The sequence below is a fragment of the Rana temporaria genome, chromosome 6, assembly GCF_905171775.1.
Source record: "Rana temporaria chromosome 6, aRanTem1.1, whole genome shotgun sequence".
In the NCBI taxonomy this organism is placed as follows: Eukaryota; Metazoa; Chordata; class Amphibia; order Anura; family Ranidae; genus Rana; species Rana temporaria.
This window is the reverse complement of record NC_053494.1, coordinates 117,771,188-117,789,516: the sequence shown is the minus strand read 5'-3', so window position 1 is coordinate 117,789,516 and position 18,329 is coordinate 117,771,188. Positions and strand designations below refer to the sequence as shown.

Sequence of the window (18,329 nt, the reverse complement as noted above, 5' to 3'; positions counted from 1 at the left end):
AGCCAAATCCCATTCTTCGCCAGCCTTTAGTCATTATCCAGGCAAACACAAGTTGGTAGCAAAGGGGCCTGGCGAGTTGGCAAGGTAAGATTCTAGTTTATGAACACACAATTAACTGGAGTACAGGGACAACTATGCACTCATTAGCTTCTTTTAAGAAACTGAACACTAAGTAAATTACTTCATTTTAAAATGTTAGAAGTTGCCCTACATAATATGGAAAACAGTAACTCACAGTGACCTATCTTAAGTTTTTTTTTTTGTTGTTTGCATTTTACCAAGTTATCACAGCAGGCTGCAGTATGTTAAATTGTGAATCTTTACGCTTTCCTAATATTATGCATGGAGATGCTTACTTAAATTGTTTTATTATATGTGGTAAATCTAATGCAACAGCTAAAGACCGTACATCTTCTGGAAAATATTTAGTCAAGTTACACTAGGGGGTCTGCTTAAAAATGTTTTCACACATGATTTACATATTTACATATTTTCTAATTGAAGTTGATTGAAAAAAATGTTTAAATACCTTGTTAAAAGGTATAAAAATAGACCTCTAGGTATAAGTTATGATATATGATGACTTGTTATCTGAGGAAAGCATAAAACCAGATACCTTAATGTCCCAGTTCACAACTTTGTTCCCCGTCAATCGTCCATGCAATAGGTTTTGCGATAAATCGAGGCAGATGGGATTTCCGCAAGCCTGAGCAAACAGGTTAAATAAACAAAATGCATTATACTGACCATCACATCATAAACCTACACAAATATTAGCATATGGCTGTATGAGTGAGCCAGCTGACATCTTTGACTTTGACCCAAGCACAGCAAAGTTTCATACTGTTATCCATCACACTCATTACCCTGTTAAAGGGTCTTGCTATTTAAGTTTCTATTTTAACTATGTGTAATAAGATTGCTCAATGTATGTTTTCAGCACATTTAGGTATATTCAAAACTGCAAGATCAGCTTTTGAAGGACTGACCCTTCCGCAGGCATGCATACAGTGGAAAATTTGTACCATAGTCACGTCCTGTCCATGTATACTTATGTCAACTTCAATGCATTTTAGTCTCTTGCATCCTAGTAAGAATGAATTCATAAACCTTCGACTGCATGTTTAGTGCATGTTTATGTGCAGGTTTTTTTCACAACAGGATCTAAACTACTTTTTTTTTTCTTTGCGAGTGCCAAGAGTGGTGCTACGTGTTGTAATGGATTGCACGGTATAAATACGGTATAAATACAGCATGTTCTATTTTTTCCTCAGTGAACACCAACAAAGTACAGAGGTGTAAGCTGGGCCTACTGCAAACAACAGATTTTAGCATGTCATTGCACTGGGCCCATCACTGAGCAGTATGAATGGCCCGTGAAACAGTATAGTTTGTTATAACAATATGCTGTTGCATGCATCTCTAATTTAATGTAATTTGTATGAATGAGATGCCATGTGCACATGGTGAAGCTAGCTTTCATAATGCCTTCTAATTATTACCCTCATGCAAGCATTATGAAATATTCATATTAGTCCCATTTAATTGATTTGGTTTTACTAACCGAGTGATTCGTCAGCTTCATAGTCAAAAGTAAGAGGTCACTTGAGGTATGCAAGTTGGGGACCTGTCTTGCTCACGTTTTATAAAGTGTATAACAGTGGCATATAACATTATCCAGTAGTTGCTTATATTCCTCACAACTACAAGGCTCTTTTATTTGACACTGCTATGCTTCCTATAAGGTTTATGTAGTTTACTGGTTCAGGGAGGAGACAAAAGCAACAATACTACCTCAGGAGACTACTTAAGTTGAACAGCCAGACTCAGGCAAGATACATTAAGTAAATAAAAACCTTTCATATGCAAGATCGCAATACTATTTGAATTTAGTGTCTTGCCTAGTCATGATTGGTTCTGGGAAAATAAAACAGAGTAGAGAGAGTCAGGCCCCGTACACAGGTCCGAGGAACTCGACGAGCAAAACACATCGTTTTGCTTGTCGAGTTCCTTGTGAAGCCGCCGAGGATCTCGGCGAGCCGAAATTTCCCATTGAACAACGAGGAAATAGAGAACATGTTCTCTATTTCCTCGCCGAGATCCTCGTCGGCTTCCTCGGCCAAAAGTGTACACCCTCCCGGGTTTCTCGGCAGAATTCAGCTCCGATCGAGTTTCTGGCTGAATTCTGCCGAGAAACTCGGTCGTGTGTACGGGGCCTCACATACAAGAATGTAAGATGCCTGTCATACGTTTTTCACACACAGGTGTAAAGAAAATGTTTCGGCTAACCTTTGGTGTGTAATAAAGGAGAAGTTTGTTAGGTAAATCTGCTAATTCAGAGTCTCCCGATTTCCAAGGATTCAAGCTATTAGGACCTGCAAAATGAAATGAAAAGATAATAAAATACCAATATCTGCAATCTTCTGCATGCAATAGTTTTGGCTTCATATAAAATACTAATGATAATTATAAAAAAAATCAAGCTGACGGCACTTACCAGCCAAATACAGTCCCTTCACATGTGTAGCTTGCAATACATCATGAAATATGAGAACTGATGCAAGCTGACCCTCAAGTGATGTCGGAGTTCCCCATTCACTATCCTGAGTGCCTGCAGAAATTACTTTCAAAGAGTCAGTTTTTCCTTGAGAGCCACTTCTGGAGGGTGAAGATAAAATACCACCCAGTGATGACCGGCTTGTGTTGGATGGTGGTGAAACAGGTGGGTCTGGAATCTGAGAAGGAGGTGGTGTGTTGGTCTTTTGTCCTGCAGATCCAATGCAGCAAAAAGTAAATGGCTGAAAGACAAAACAAGACAAAGTTAAGTGGCTAACCAGACCAAAAGAAGATACAAATAGTACCCATAATTAATAAAAAAATGTGAATAGTGATGATCCAATTTTGCAATATTCTGAAGAATAATACACTCTATAGAACGTATTATGTAAGCATTTGTGTATTTACAATGAAAAATAACATTCTAGCAACTCACACAAAAATTCCATGTAAAAAAAAGGTGTTTGTCGTAGAAATAATTTACTTATTATCAACCTCGTCTCAAGCACAATGATTAATAGCTGCCAACATTATTTTAGCACTAAAAGGTTATTGCAGGCCTGGATACAGAAAAATATGTTTTATCTTATTGCCCTGGGCAGCTCCCTTCTTTCGCGTGCTAGCCATACTCGGCTTGAACTTCAGCCGATCCTTGTTAAATTGCTCAAATTTCGCTCTGTGGGTGGCCCTGGCAGCACCACCGGGACAAAAAAAACACATCTGAAAGGATGAACTCGAAGGAGTCAGGTGGAAAATTGTGAGCTGAACAGTGACTGCATCCAATCAGATGCGATCAATGTTCAGATATTAAAGCCGTCACAGGTGTGCGGATGTCTGATTACAACAGCTGGAAGTGGTTCCTCCATGCTATTTGGTGTAGATGGGGGATTCAAGTGAGAAATCTAGACCTGTATAACTAACCTAAAGCTGCTCATAAACTTTTTGTCAGCCAGTGGGCTGGGTTTTGTTTAGCCTGGGACATTGTATTTTGACAGATGGACTCACCTTCTGTTAAGCGGGATTGACCATACATTGATCATATTTTGGCCAGTCCCTCTTGAATTGGATGAATATTAATCGGTGTATGGCCAGCTTTAGTCTTGCCAATTGCCAGAGATAAACATGTTGAGTGTATTTCACAAGCATGTGAACAGAAGCCCAGATAGCAGCCTTACAAATTTGAGGAAAGGATTCTTAATGCTGAAAGCCCATGAAGCACTAACGGATCTGGTAAAGAGTGCCTTAACAGAGAAGAGAGTACCCTTATCCTTAAACCATACTTTCTAATGTTAACAAGTCAGAAAGTGAAATGTAAACTCTTGATCCATGTCTAGACTGTGCAGAGAAATGTCCGCTTGATAATGTGGACCTGGGACATAGGAAGGAAGGAAGGAAGGGAAATGCCCTGGTTAAGGTGAAAGGGAGAGATCATCTTTGGGAAGAAGGAGGCTTTAAGACAACAATGTTCTTGTGCAACACCAAGGATTGCTCCTTACAGGATAAGGCCGCTAACTCAGAGACTCTCCTTGCAGTGGTAATAGAAACAAGAAAAGCCTCCCTCATCCTTACAAGTAAGCTCAAACAAGGGACTATCTCTAAGGCCTCGTACACACGATTAAAGTTAACCAGAGGACAACGGTCTGAAGGACCGTTTTCATCGGTCCAAATCGATCGTGTGTAGGCCCCATAGGTTATTTAACCTTAGGTCAAAAAAATGGCAACTTGCTTTAAAATTTAACCGATGGATTGCTAACCGATAGGTCAAAACCGATTGTTAGTAGGCACAACCATCGGTTAAAAATCCACGCATGCTCAGAATCAAGTCGACGCATGCTTGGAAGCATTGAATGTTTTTTTCAGCACGTCGTTGTGTTTTACGTCACTGCGTTCTGACGCGATAGGTTTTTTAACTGATGGTGTGTACGCACAACGGACCATCAGTCAGCTTCATAGGTTAACCTAGGACAACGGTTCTTCAGACCGTTGTCCTCTGGTTAACCTATCGCGTGTACGAGGCCTAACAGGTTCAAAAGGTTTCTGGAGAGCAAAGAGAAACACAATAAAGTCCATGGAAGAAACATGTGTTACACACTGAACAAAGGCCTAACTAGTGAGAGAGAGACCAAAGGCCTCTGAAACAGAACAGCCTAGGCAAAGATTTGTCTTTTGATGGTACTCAAGACCAGATGCTGATCCAAACCAGACTGGAGGAAAGACAGAATGGGGGAAATTTAATAAAACTCCAAAGTGCAAAATATGGTTCAGCTCTGCAAAGAAACCAATCAGCTTCCAGGTTTCATTGTCAAAGCTTAACTGAACAAGCTGAAGTAAGAAGCTGATTTGCTACCATGCCCAGCGCTTCACCAGATTCTGAGTGCTCCAGCCTTAGTAAATATCTCTTCCTCGCTTTCAAGAGGGTAGGGATGACCACGTTTGAAGGCCTCAAGACCATGGTTTCAAGAGCCATGCGGGTAAAGCCTGTGACTGAGAAGCAGGATTGAACAATGGACCTTGGGACAGAAGGTTTGGACAATCCAGATGGAAGCATCTGCCAGCAGACTAAAAATGTCTGGGTACCATGTCCTTCTGCATCAATTTGGTGCAAAAAGAATCACCAGAATCCCATCCATCTTGATCCTGTGGAGCAGAAGAGAGACAATCTTGAATATTATAATTGAAAAAAAGATAGACACCTCCATAGTTATATGGTAGCCATCCCTCAGTAGAAAAAGAGATCCAATACCTAGGGACACTAGCAAAAAGATAAGGTTAGCTGGGAGTGGGAGGGGTTATATATAGGAATGTACCCTTATGACCGGTTTACATAAGAAATCGCACAGGAGCAATTTGAGTGCAGTGCATTTTTAACCCATGCTGAAATTGCACTGCACCAAAAGTAGTATTTTTGTACCATGCAATCCAGTGCAGGCAAACCCACTGTGTTTTCATCCTGCATTTGGAGTGTCATTAGCTTTACATCGACACCCGCATTTGAAAAAAGTGCGAGAAACATATGGAATGGGGGTTTCTGGCATTGCATTCTGATGTGAGTAGGCCCCCTTTTTTTCCCAATGTCCAATCACCTGGAAGTAGCTGCCTAACATCCTGTCTTCATGATTAAAAAGTCTGTGTGCTGTATGTATTGTACACTTAAATTAATCTGCCACAACACAAATTTCTTGTGAAAAGCTACAGGTAGAAGCAGCTTCACTAGCTCACACTTAGAATCCAGTTCTGCATGAGTAGCACGACTACCAAAGCATGCAGTGTTGGGAAAGTGGCCATTGTATTCTTAAATACCGTATTTATCGGCGTATAACACGCACCCTAAGTTTAAGAGGGAAGTTTAAGGAAAACATGTTTTCACAGCCTCCTCCCCAGTACACAGCCCCCCTCATCCATTATACATCCCCCCATCCATTACACATTCCCCCTATCCATTATACATCCCCCATCCATTATACAGCCCCCCTCCCCAGTATACAGCCCCTGTCCATTATACATCCCCCCATCCAGTACACAGCCCCTCATCCAGTACACATCCCCCCATCCACTATACATCCCCCCATCCATTATACATCCCCCCATCCATTATACATAACCCCCATCCATTATACATAACCCCCATCCATTATATATTCCCCCATCCAGTACACAGCCACACTGCACTACCATGAGACACCCAGTCTCCTGGGACAGTGCTGTCAGAATTCTCTGCAGTTAAGTAAAAAAAAAAAAACTGTCAGCTCCTTCCACACTGCTCTTCCTGTGTCACTCCTATTGAAAACTGAAGCTTCCATCTACCACAATAGCTCCGTTTGTTTTCACTGACCTGGTCACATGACTGCTCTCCTCTGATGTGACACAGTAGGTCATGTGACTGCTTTCCTCCTCCAATCAAAGCTACACTCAGAGGAGGAGGAGGTGGAGAAGAGCAGCCAGAAAAAAACGGAGCTATAAAGACATTTAAAAGCTTCGTTTTACAATGACACTGACACAGGAGGAGCGGTGTAGAACGGGCTGGCAAGTGACTTTTTTTTTCTCAGCTTCAGAATATGCAGAGGATGCGGGACAGCCAGCCTGACACCCCCCCAATGGGTGGCTCCTGGGGCGGACTGCCCAATCCCCGCCCCCTATTGGTGAAACATGATATTGGCGTATAACACGCAGGCACTGTTTACCCTCTGTTTTCAGAAAAAGGTGCGTGTTATACACCGATAAATACAGTAGGTATTTTATTTTCCAAAAAGATTCCTTTCAAGCTTTACTTACTTCACTCATTGAGGGAAACTTGAGAGGGGATGATAATTTTAGCTGTCCGTTAACATATATGTACACATTGCTTTGGCCAAAGAATCCCAAAGACCTTTTTGCTGGTACATGGACAACTGTGACACTGTGCTGTTAAAAGAAAATACAAAGTCCATTAAAATATACAAAAGACAGTTCATAGAGCAAACTACTGTATGCAAAGTGGCACACTCATCGCAGCTAAGCAGAGTTCATCTTGGCTTGACTGAAAGGTGTTGCAAAAGGCAGAAGTTTTTTTTATCTTAATGCATTCTATGCATTAAGATAAAAAACCTCTTGTGTATAGTAACCACCCCAGCACCCCCCTAATTACTTACCTGAGCCCCATCTCTCTCCAGCAATGTCCACAAATGTCTAAGCCGGCCGGGACTCTCCTTCTGATTGGCTGAGACACAGCAGCTGTGCCATTGGCTCCCACGGCTGTCAATCAAAGTCAGTCAGCCAATCAGGGGAGAGAGGGGGGGGGGCGGTCGCAGCTCCATGTCTAAATGGACACACGGAGCTGTGACTCGGCTCGGGTTAGCTACTAAAAGGAGTTCTATGATGCTCTGTCCAAATATTCTGTGCCTCATTTAACAGCTGTTGAGATAAGATATCAGCCAATTAACCACTTAAGGACCGCCTAACGACGATATACATCGGCAGAATGGCACCGCTGGGCACAATCACGTACCTGTACGTGATTGTATAAAGTCCAGCAGTGGGTCGCGGGCACGCGCTCCCGCGACCCGGTCTGAAACTCCGTCACCTCGGCTGCGGGACTCGCGGACCCGATCCCTGCTACAGTCCCGCAATCGGTCCCCGGAGCTGAAGAACGGAGAGAGCCACGTGTAAACACGGCTTCCCCGTTCTTCACTGTGGCGCTGTCATCGATTGTGTGTTCCCTAATATAGGGACGCACAATCAATGATGTCAGACCTACAGCCACACCCCCCTACAGTTGTAAACACACTTCAGGAACACATAACCCCTTCAGCGCCCCCTTGTGATTAACTCCCAAACTGCAACTTTCATTTTCACAATAAACAATGCATTTTAAATGCGTTTTTTGCTGTGAAAATGACAATGGTCCCAAAAATGTGTCAACATTTTCCGAAGTGTCCGCCATAATGTCGCAGTCATGAAAAAAAATCGCTGATCGCCGCCATTAGTAGTAAAAAAAATAAATAAATAATAAAAATGCAATAAAACTATCCCCTTTTTTGTAAACGCTAGAAATTTTGCGCAAACCAATCGATAAACACTTATTGCGATTTTTTTTTACCAAAAATGGGTAGAAGAATACGTATCGGCCTAAACTGAGGAAAAAAATGTTTTATATATGTTTTTGGGGGATATTCATTATAGCAAAAAGTAAAAAATATTGAATTTTTTTCAAAATTGTCGCTCTATTTTTGTTTATAGCGTAAAAAATAAAAACCGCAGAGGTGATCAAATACCCCCAAAAGAAAGCTCTATTTGTGGGAAAAAAAGGACACCAATTTTGTTTGGGAGCCATGTCGCACGACCGTGCAATTGTCAGTTAAAGCGACGCAGTGCCGAATCGCAAAAAGGGGCCTGGTCTTTTACCTGCATTTTGGTCCGGGTCTTAAGTGGTTAAGAGATGCATTGTTTTTAAGTCAGCCAACTTATAGGCTTGTATTGTAAGGATGAGGAGTGTAAAGCGCATCCATTATTTTGCACGAAAAAGTGGGATGCAGAACCTATATATATATATATATATATATATATATATATATATATACACACACACACACACACACACACACACACACAGATAATATTTTTTACCACAAGCTAATCTCTTTTATTTTACATGTATACCTAAAAACACTATGGCATGACTATCTATACATTCTGTTTAAACGAATTAATACATGTAATGTAGGCTCTATATTGACCTTTATCTACAGCTCTCATTTTATACTGATGTGTAGTAAACTGCACTTACCCACAAAGAATCACAGAAGCAGTGATCAGGCAATATAACAGTTGTGTATTCCTTTTTAGTGCATACTGCAACAACCAGGAATCCAGAGGATGTGATAAAGGCTTCAAACCCCATACCGCTGCTTGTAAAGAAGCTGCAATGAAAGAAATCAGTCAATGAAAGAGAGACTAGCTGCAAAGCAAAATCTTATTACAAGTATTCAGCCACCAAATTCAGAAACCATAATCACTGCTTTAGTGTCACTATATAACACTGAAGGTCACTAGTCGAATGATGCTCATAGACCAGAAAATAAAGGCTTAAAACCCCAGCTTCATCATCTATGACCAAAATGAATGTCAGCTACCATATCACATTCTAATAAAATAAGTTAGAGTATGTAAAGAAAATATTTTGATTTTTAATTGTGAAAATAGTGGGGGGGGGGGGGGGGGGTCAACGGACTAGACCCCCTGCCATTTTTATTGCTGTCTGTATCCATACTGGGGAAATTTGCCTAGCCTTTTGTCCTATTAACCACTGTCAGGGGAAATCTTATAATAAGGACAAATGTCCTAGTGATAGCTGTCTAAGGCGAAGGATCCCCTAACTTCCAGTTTGCATCCCTAGGAAAATTGACAGGGGATTTAACCACTTAGTAAAATAGTTTTGCAAACTTACAGCAACTTCCAATAATAAAGCCAGTATAAGTGCAGATACCCTTTCCTATCCTTTACACCCATGTAAGGTGCCACCTTGGCCTTTAGATCGGCAGTGGCCATGATGTTGTACATGTGACCAGCTATGACACCAGCCATTTAAAGGCCTGAAGGTTCAGCTGACACAAGAACACTGGCAAACCTTGAGGCTTCATACACACTGGGTTTTTAAAAAAAAGTTTATCCTTGCAGGAGAAAAGCAGCTTAAAAACATGCCTATGCAAATGCATTTAGGAGCATCAAGAGCTTGGGTGTTTCTTTCATTGGGCAGAATATTAACTTATTCTGGGAATTAAAATAAAAAAAGCACAAGCGCTAAACGCACCTAGTGCTTGGGTGTGTGTATCTGTGTTTAGAAGCATCATTCAGTTTTTTTTGCTAAAAACTCCTCTTGAATGTGACTTTGGTTCCTGCCTGTAAACACCTATGGTGTGCAAGGACCCATAGGCTAAAATGGAAGCAGAGAAATAAAAAACTCAAACGCCAGTAAATGCAGCATTTTGTAGCTCAAGTGTGCATGAGGCCTTACAGCTATCACCAGTTGCATGCTTTGAATGTACCTGTTTTCAGAAACTGTTACATCAGTACGTTTAGTTTTACTTTTAAGGGCTACTGATAAGTATAGCTAAACAGTTCATATGCCTAGTAACCTCAAATGTATAATTTATCTACTTGTTTTAATGGGTCACTCTACCCAAAACTGATATTTTAATACTGATGATATGAATGCATTTGAATTCCCAGGCGTACACACCTTCTTCTCTACCTGATGTTTGCTACATGAGGAGCTGAAGCAGACAAAAGTTAGTGGAGATAGATGTCCACATCTTGCAGTCAGAAACAACAAGGAGATTCTCCTCTTAGACCCCATTCACACCTGAGCGACAGCCGCGATCGGCGGTAGCGGCGTATTTTGCCGCGGGTGTGAAACTTTTTTTTTCAAAAGTCTTCCCATTGCTGTCAATGGAAAAACGCCACTGTCGCCTGAAAAAAAGGGTCCGGGACTTTTTTTCAGGCGACAGGCGTTCGGCGTCTATGAGATGTGAACCATCTCCATAGACAGCAATGGGAATTCTCCGCTCTAGCGGCAGAAGCGTCCGGCATCGGGCGTTTTGTCGCACAGGTGTGAATGCAGCCTTAGAGTATGCAAAATATCAAAGTAGTCAGTGCCTGACTTCAGCATAAAACTAAAATATCATTTTTGGTGGATGAAGCTGATGCCCCGTACACACGATCAGGCTTTTGCCCGGCCAAATCACAGAATTCAGATGAAATTCTATCGGAGTAAAATAGAACATGTTCTATATCTAAACTCTGACGGAATTCCTCGGAATGAAAAAACTCAGATGGGGCTACACACGATCGAAATATCCGATGGAAAAAGTACGTCTGACTTTTTCCATCGAAAATTCCGATCGCGTGTACAAGGCATTATGCCGCGTACACACGACTGTTTTTCAAGTTGTAAAAAATGATATTTTTAATGGTCTAGAAAAAAACAAAGTTTTTTTCAACCCGATCGTTAAAACGGCCTTGCCTACACACGATCGTGAAAAAAAATGCTCTAGCAAAGAGCGGTGACGTACAACAGCACTATAAAGGGGAAGTTCCATTCGGATGGCGCCACCCTTTGGGCTGCTTTTGCTGATTTTGTGTTAGTAAAAGACGATTCGCACTTTTCAGTCTGTTACAGCGTGATGAATGTGTTTACTCCATTACGAACGCTAGTTTTACCAGAACGAGCGCTCCCGTCTCATAACTTGCTTCTGAGCAAGAGTGTTTTTTTCAAGTCGTTAAAGCCCACACACGACCATTTTTTAAGACGTTTAAAACGTAGTGAAAAATTAGAGCATGTTCGGAAATTTTTAATGCCCATTTTTTACATCGTGAAAAATGCTCTGGAGCCCACACACGATCGTTTTTAATGACATTTAAAAAAAACGTAATTTTTTACAACCCGAAAAACGGTCGTGTGTACGCAGCATTAGAGTCAAGAATAAGAAGGATTTATCTGATCATTCCGTAAAATGTATCTACAAGTTCAGGGAATTTAATTCCACCTACTTCCGACCATATTAAGAATTACACCACTAATGTGCGACTAATATTTTATATTATAAATGTTAGTTACATGCACTCTACATCCTGTGTGTCACAAATATTTTATATTATAAATGTTAGTTAAATGCATTCTACATTCTATGTGTCACTAATATTTTTTATTATAAATGTTAGTTACATGCACGCTACATTTTAGAATATGACAATTCTCTCATAAGCAATGCCCTTTTTACCTACTCTATCCCAAGCTGCTTTGTGTGTAATCATTCATTATTTACAAAAATTAGGAAGAATAACACCATGTAACATTTGTCATAGAAAGTAATGCAAAGTTACGACTTTTGTTTATATTGTCCAGGTACACTACCTATATAGCTGCTTTCTTTTCATGCCACTGCTGGAAATTCCAAAGTTGGGCTGGTCTTGGTCAAGACAAAACCAGGCAGTAAATGTGAATGCAGAGCCAGGCCATTTCTGAATGGTGGGTATAGAAATTCCCGATGAACTATGGGATAAATTAAAGTACTGCAAGGCACTCTCAAGTCCCTGTTTACGGGCAATAGTGAGCATGGCTCGGGTGACAGGAACAACAAAAGGGTGGCCCTTTTTGGGTTCACTGGTCCTCAGCATAGCAGTAAGATGAAACAATTCCTCCGAGCTCATTGACTGGCTGCCCAATGACCCCAAAAGACTGATTAAGTTTTCCGCACAGATTCGGTGCAAGGAATAGTGAGCAGTGAGTGTCTCAATAATCCGAATGACCATGCTGGCATTGACACACATAGTCCGACTCTGCTTATTTATACAACAAATCCTTTTTAACCAGTCTGAGATGAAGTTCTGTAGATCATGAGACCCAATTTCTGGTAGCCACTGTATAAGGAGGAGCAAAGGCTGGACATTACTGATGCCATAAATCCCAACGGAAGCATGTTCACCTTCCACGGCCTGAAGATGGAGAAAGAACAAACACATCAGAAGAGTGGATGATTATAAACGCATACAGTATAGACCTAACATCATCTGTCTGAAGAGGACATGGTAGTGGAAAAGGGTAGCAAGCATCTATTAACCTGTGTTACAAGAGGCCTCTTATATGAAATGCAGTTTTAAGTTTTCTTCGGCCAAATAGAATAATAGGATTTTTATAACAGCTTACCTGTAAAATCCTTTTCTTGGAGTACATCACGGGACACAGAGCTCCCGCGCCTTTTTTTGGGATACTTATTGCTTTGCTACAAAAACTGAGGTACTCCTGGCATGGAAGAGGTCATATAGGGGAGAGGACTTCCCGTCTTGGGTGTGCCAGTGTCCATCACCTGAAGGTAGGCCTATAACCCACATAGTTATTACTATGCAGCTCTGTGTCCCGTAATGTACGATAAAGAAATTCAGTTTTTATTATTTAATAAATACACAGATGGAATACATAGATGGAAGTGGTTCTAACTGCCAACAGATTTGAATTTATGTCCCTACAGTCCTGAGATGTATGCAGTTCTCCAACAAAGCATAGCCCAACCAATTTTCTTGCTAAAGTTTCAGTTTCACTTACAGGTCTCCCTACCCTCCAGAGTAGGACTGAACACTGAAAGAAGAAGCAGTACACTGATGAGGTTATCTATCACTCTGCTCTCTCTTCCCATTATCATGATCATTGCACTGCAACACACCTGACTGGATCCCTGTGATACTTCTCCCACCCCTTCTCGGAGCTCTGCCGTATAGTAAACAGAAAGCAAGCAGCAGATACCAAAGTCAAATTCAGGTAGTTACACTGCTTGAATTTACAAAAAATAATGATGTATTAGAAGTGCTGCAAATTATTTTCACATTTCAAAAACATACTGGAACATACATGCTTCAGTTTGGCACAAAAGCAGAATTGGGTGTAGGTCACAAACACAGAGGAGCATGACTTGTGTCCATTTATGAACACCAAGAAATTGATTTTACGTTAAAGTGTAAGTAAACCCACCTGTCATTTTCAGGCAAGGAAGCTGCCATCTTGGCCTATGTTTAATCTTCAACTGCCATGATGCTGCACATGTGATCAGTTATGACACCAGCCATTGGATGGTTTGACAGTTTGGTTGAGAGCACAACCAATGTGACAGTTAGCAATCCCGGCATGCCGGAAATGTAACTGCTTTTTGAAACTGTTAAATCAATGGGTTTACTTCCGCTTTAAGTACAAACATTAGGATATTTAACTTACCAGTAAACTCTCTTTCTTGGAGTACAGCACAGGACACTTAGACATTACACTGGGCTATATGCAGTTACCTTCAGGTGATTATATAAATCAAGTACCTGCACTAAAAAAAATTCCTCCTCTATCTTAATTATTTGTTTCCCAGCTTTATCCCTCAGATAATTATATATTAATATAAACATACAGTATTCCCTTACACCATGATGTACTCAATAACTGATAAGACAATTTGTATACCCATACTTAAAAAATACAATATGAACATATTGTGTTAAATGTAATCAAATAATTTATATGTGTGTGGAATAAAGTGATGAACCAATAATGCAAGGTCCACACACTTCATATACATAAAGAAAATATAGCACAATTCCTCATTAAATCTAGTCCATCTTCAGTGATATAGGTGCTATCCAATGCACAGTACAATCTACCTGCATGCCACTCAATGCTTGTAAATCACCAGAAACATGTGACCTCTTATCTCCCTCCATCTCAATCCTTTGGAGCAGACATCTGGAGGAGGGGAAAGGCGTAGATAAGGTTGAACTTACATCACAGCATCACCACAATATCCGCTGCTAATGCCTGGGGGAACTGGCAATAAACCTGTCCAGTTTGGTGTTGAATATGACCCCAAAAAACAAATATCCAAGAAAGAAAAAAACAAATTAGATTACCATGTTAAGAAGTTCTTCAAGTAACATTCGAGATGGATGTCCAAGAGATTTCAGCACCTCAAGCAAATGAGTGTAACCAATTCTTTCCTTAAATACTTCCTAAAACAAAAAGCATCCAATAAAACAAAAATACACATTTTGACCTAAAACACATATTTATATATGTAGATTAGAGCATTAACACATGTATTAAACTAATCGTTTCTCTTTGTTTTGGATAGAATGTCAAGGACTTGGGACCTTTTACTGTTGTGACTTCCACAGATTTTCTCTAATTTCCTGTCTGGTAAAATGATTGTCAGCAGGACAGGAAGTTATAATAACCTACTCTAACAGAGCATGAAATAGCAGTAAAAATCTGACAAGGTTCTAATCTTTTCCCACTCTAACCAAGACTAGAAAACGCTTTTTGGTTTGAAATATACTTTAACAGACTTTAAGTAAGACCTTCCAATCTGCAAAGTTTTTGACTTTAACCACTTGACCACTGGGCACTTAAACCCCCTTCCTAACCAGACCAATTTTTCAGCTTTCGGTGCTCTCACAATTTGAATGACAATTACTCAGTCATACAACATTGTGCCCATCTGAAATTTTTGTCCTTTTTTTCACACAAATAGAGCTTTCTTTTGGTGGTATTAGATCACCTCTGGGTTTTTTATTTTTTGCGCTATAAAAGAAAAACGACAGAAAATTCTGTAAAAATAAATAAATAAAAACTTGTTTCTGTCATATTCGCAGGTTATTTCTCACACACAGCATATGCATACCACGAATGACACCGGGTATTGCAGAGTATGGGGTATGGCAGAGTATGGGGTATAGCAATGTATGGGGTATGGCAGGCAGAGTATGGGGTATGGCAGGCAGAGTATGGGGTATTGCAGGCAGAGTATTGGGGTATTGCTGAGTATCGGGGTATTGCAGAGTATCGGGGTATTGCAGAGTATCGAGGTATTGCAGAGTATCGAGGTATTGCAGAGTATCGAGGTATTGCAGAGTATGGGGTATGGCAGAGTATGGGGTATGGCAGAGTATGGGGTATGGCAGAGTATGGGGTATGGCAGAGTATGGGGTATGGCAGGCAGAGTATGGGGTATTGCAGGCAGAGTATGGGGTATGGCAGGCAGAGTATGGGGTATTGCAGGCAGAGTATGGGGTATGGCAGGCAGAGTATGGGGTATGGCAGGCAGAGTATTGGGGTATTGCTGAGTATCAGGGTATTGCAGAGTATCGAGGTATTGCAGAGTATGGGGTATGGCAGAGTATGGGGTATAGCAGAGTATGGGGTATGGCAGAGTATGGGGTATGGCAGAGTATGGGGTATGGCAGAGTATGGGGTATGGCAGGCAGAGTATGGGGTATTGCAGGCAGAGTATGGGGTATGGCAGGCAGAGTATGGGGTATGGCAGGCAGAGTATGGGGTATTGCAGGCAGAGTATGGGGTATGGCAGGCAGAGTATGGGGTATTGCAGGCAGAGTATTGGGGTATTGCTGAGTATCAGGGTATTGCAGAGTATCGAGGTATTGCAGAGTATCGAGGTATTGCAGAGTATCGAGGTATGGCAGAGTATGGGGTATGGCAGAGTATGGGGTATGGCAGAGTATGGGGTATGGCAGGCAGAGTATGGGGTATTGCAGGCAGAGTATGGGGTATGGCAGGCAGAGTATGGGGTATTGCAGGCAGAGTATGGGGTATGGCAGGCAGAGTATGGGGTATGGCAGGCAGAGTATTGGGGTATTGCTGAGTATCAGGGTATTGCAGAGTATCGAGGTATTGCAGAGTATGGGGTATGGCAGAGTATGGGGTATAGCAGAGTATGGGGTATGGCAGAGTATGGGGTATGGCAGAGTATGGGGTATGGCAGAGTATGGGGTATGGCAGGCAGAGTATGGGGTATTGCAGGCAGAGTATGGGGTATGGCAGGCAGAGTATGGGGTATGGCAGGCAGAGTATGGGGTATTGCAGGCAGAGTATGGGGTATGGCAGGCAGAGTATGGGGTATTGCAGGCAGAGTATTGGGGTATTGCTGAGTATCAGGGTATTGCAGAGTATCGAGGTATTGCAGAGTATCGAGGTATTGCAGAGTATCGAGGTATGGCAGAGTATGGGGTATGGCAGAGTATGGGGTATGGCAGAGTATGGGGTATGGCAGAGTATGGGGTATGGCAGAGTATGGGGTATGGGGTATGGCAGAGTATGGGGTATGGCAGAGTATGGGGTATGGCAGAGTATGGGGTATGGCAGAGTATGGGGTATGGCAGAGTATGGGGTATGGCAGAGTATGGGGTATTGCAGGCAGAGTATTGGGGTATTGCTGAGTATCGGGGTATTGCAGAGTATCGAGGTATTGCAGAGTATGGGGTATGGCAGAGTATGGGGTATGGCAGGCAGAGTATGGGGTATGGCAGGCAGAGTATGGGGTATGGCAGGCAGAGTATGGGGTATGGCAGGCAGAGTATGGGGTATGGCAGGCAGAGTATGGGGTATTGCAGGCAGAGTATGGGGTATGGCAGGCAGAGTATGGGGTATGGCAGTCAGAGTATGGGGTATTGCAGGCAGAGTATGGGGTATTGCAGGCAGAGTATGGGGTATTGCAGGCAGAGTATGGGGTATTGCAGGCAGAGTATGGGGTATTGCAGGCAGAGTATGGGGTATTGCAAGCAGAGTATGGGTTATTGCAGAGTATTGCGCAGGGAAGGATGGCTGGATCTGTGACTGCAGTTGTCACAGATCCAGCCACAGCACTGCTGACACCCGCTCCCCCCCCCTCTGTACCGAACGGTACAGAGAGGAGAGGGAGGAACCGTTGTTTGTTTACAAGTGATCGCTCCGTCATTTGACGGAGCGATCACGTGGTAAACGGCCGCGATCAGCGGCAATTTACCGTCATCCGTGATGCGCCGGGTCTTCTAGACCCGGCGAGCACGGACACTTCCGCGAGCGTGCCCCAGGGGACGCGCAAACGCGGAAGTGCACGAGGACGTCCCAGGGACGTCCTGTCAGAGTAACTCGACCGCGCTGTAGCAGTATTTTTGCTATAGCGCGGTCGGCAAGTGGTTAAAAAAAAAATGTAATATTCAGACAACTGCAAGGGTGACACCAATGCAGAATATAGTGACTAAAATGATAAAAGGTCAGATCCACTATGGACTTACAAATTGAAAAAAGATGCACTTTTGAAATCTGTGCCTCTTAATGCCTCGAGGTAGAACAAATCCTAATACCTTTTGCAGTTTTTTCATGTGTTTAAAAAAGTGTCCCTATCACTTCTCAAGATAAATTGGACCTTCTATTGGTGGTAAATGTGACTGGATATTTCTTTCCATTACCCAACACCAAGGAAAAAACCCACATACACATTCTCCTGATGTTCAGGATGATACCATATATGTGTACATTAGTTGATGTTTGTATTGGATAGAAGAATATCCTGGACTGCCGCAATCCTTAAAATGATGTCTTTATTGTACAAATGAAATCCAAAAAAACAACCAAAGCGATGCAGTCAAAATGAAGTGAACAACAGGAAAAAGGTGGCCGACATGTTTCACATAATGTGATGCTTACTCATAGAAACATGTCAGCCACCTTTTTCCTGTTGTTCACTTCATTTTGACTGCATCGCTTTGGTTGTTTTTTGGGATTTCATTTGTACAATAAAGACATGAGCTGAACCATTTTATTCATTTTTAATTATCAAGGAGAGTGCACAGCTGGGGATTGTAGTTCTTCTCCCACAGCTCCTGCTGCGATCTCAAGAACTCAACATGAAAGAAAAATCATTGCCCATGTTTGCATTCTTATTAATTTCAAGTGCTCCTCCCTGATCATTTTAAAGTGCTGGGTTCTATTC

The 18,329-nt window shown here is 41.8% G+C and overlaps 1 protein-coding gene across 4 annotated transcripts in view; it reads right to left on the bottom strand.

Moving 5' to 3' along the window:
- NBEAL1 (neurobeachin like 1) overlaps positions 1-18,329 on the bottom strand; it is a 243,708-nt gene that overhangs the window by 105,755 nt on the left and 119,624 nt on the right. For all 4 annotated transcript variants that reach the window (XM_040357247.1, XM_040357248.1, XM_040357245.1 and 1 more), the window contains 7 exons: positions 14,473-14,571; positions 11,945-12,525; positions 8,819-8,951; positions 6,829-6,957; positions 2,498-2,798; positions 2,290-2,375; positions 617-706 (listed from right to left, as the gene is read on the bottom strand). In XM_040357247.1, coding sequence (XP_040213181.1) covers positions 617-706; positions 2,290-2,375; positions 2,498-2,798; positions 6,829-6,957; positions 8,819-8,951; positions 11,945-12,525; positions 14,473-14,571 — 1,419 coding nt within the window. The remainder of the gene's footprint in view (positions 1-616; positions 707-2,289; positions 2,376-2,497; positions 2,799-6,828; positions 6,958-8,818; positions 8,952-11,944; positions 12,526-14,472; positions 14,572-18,329) is intronic.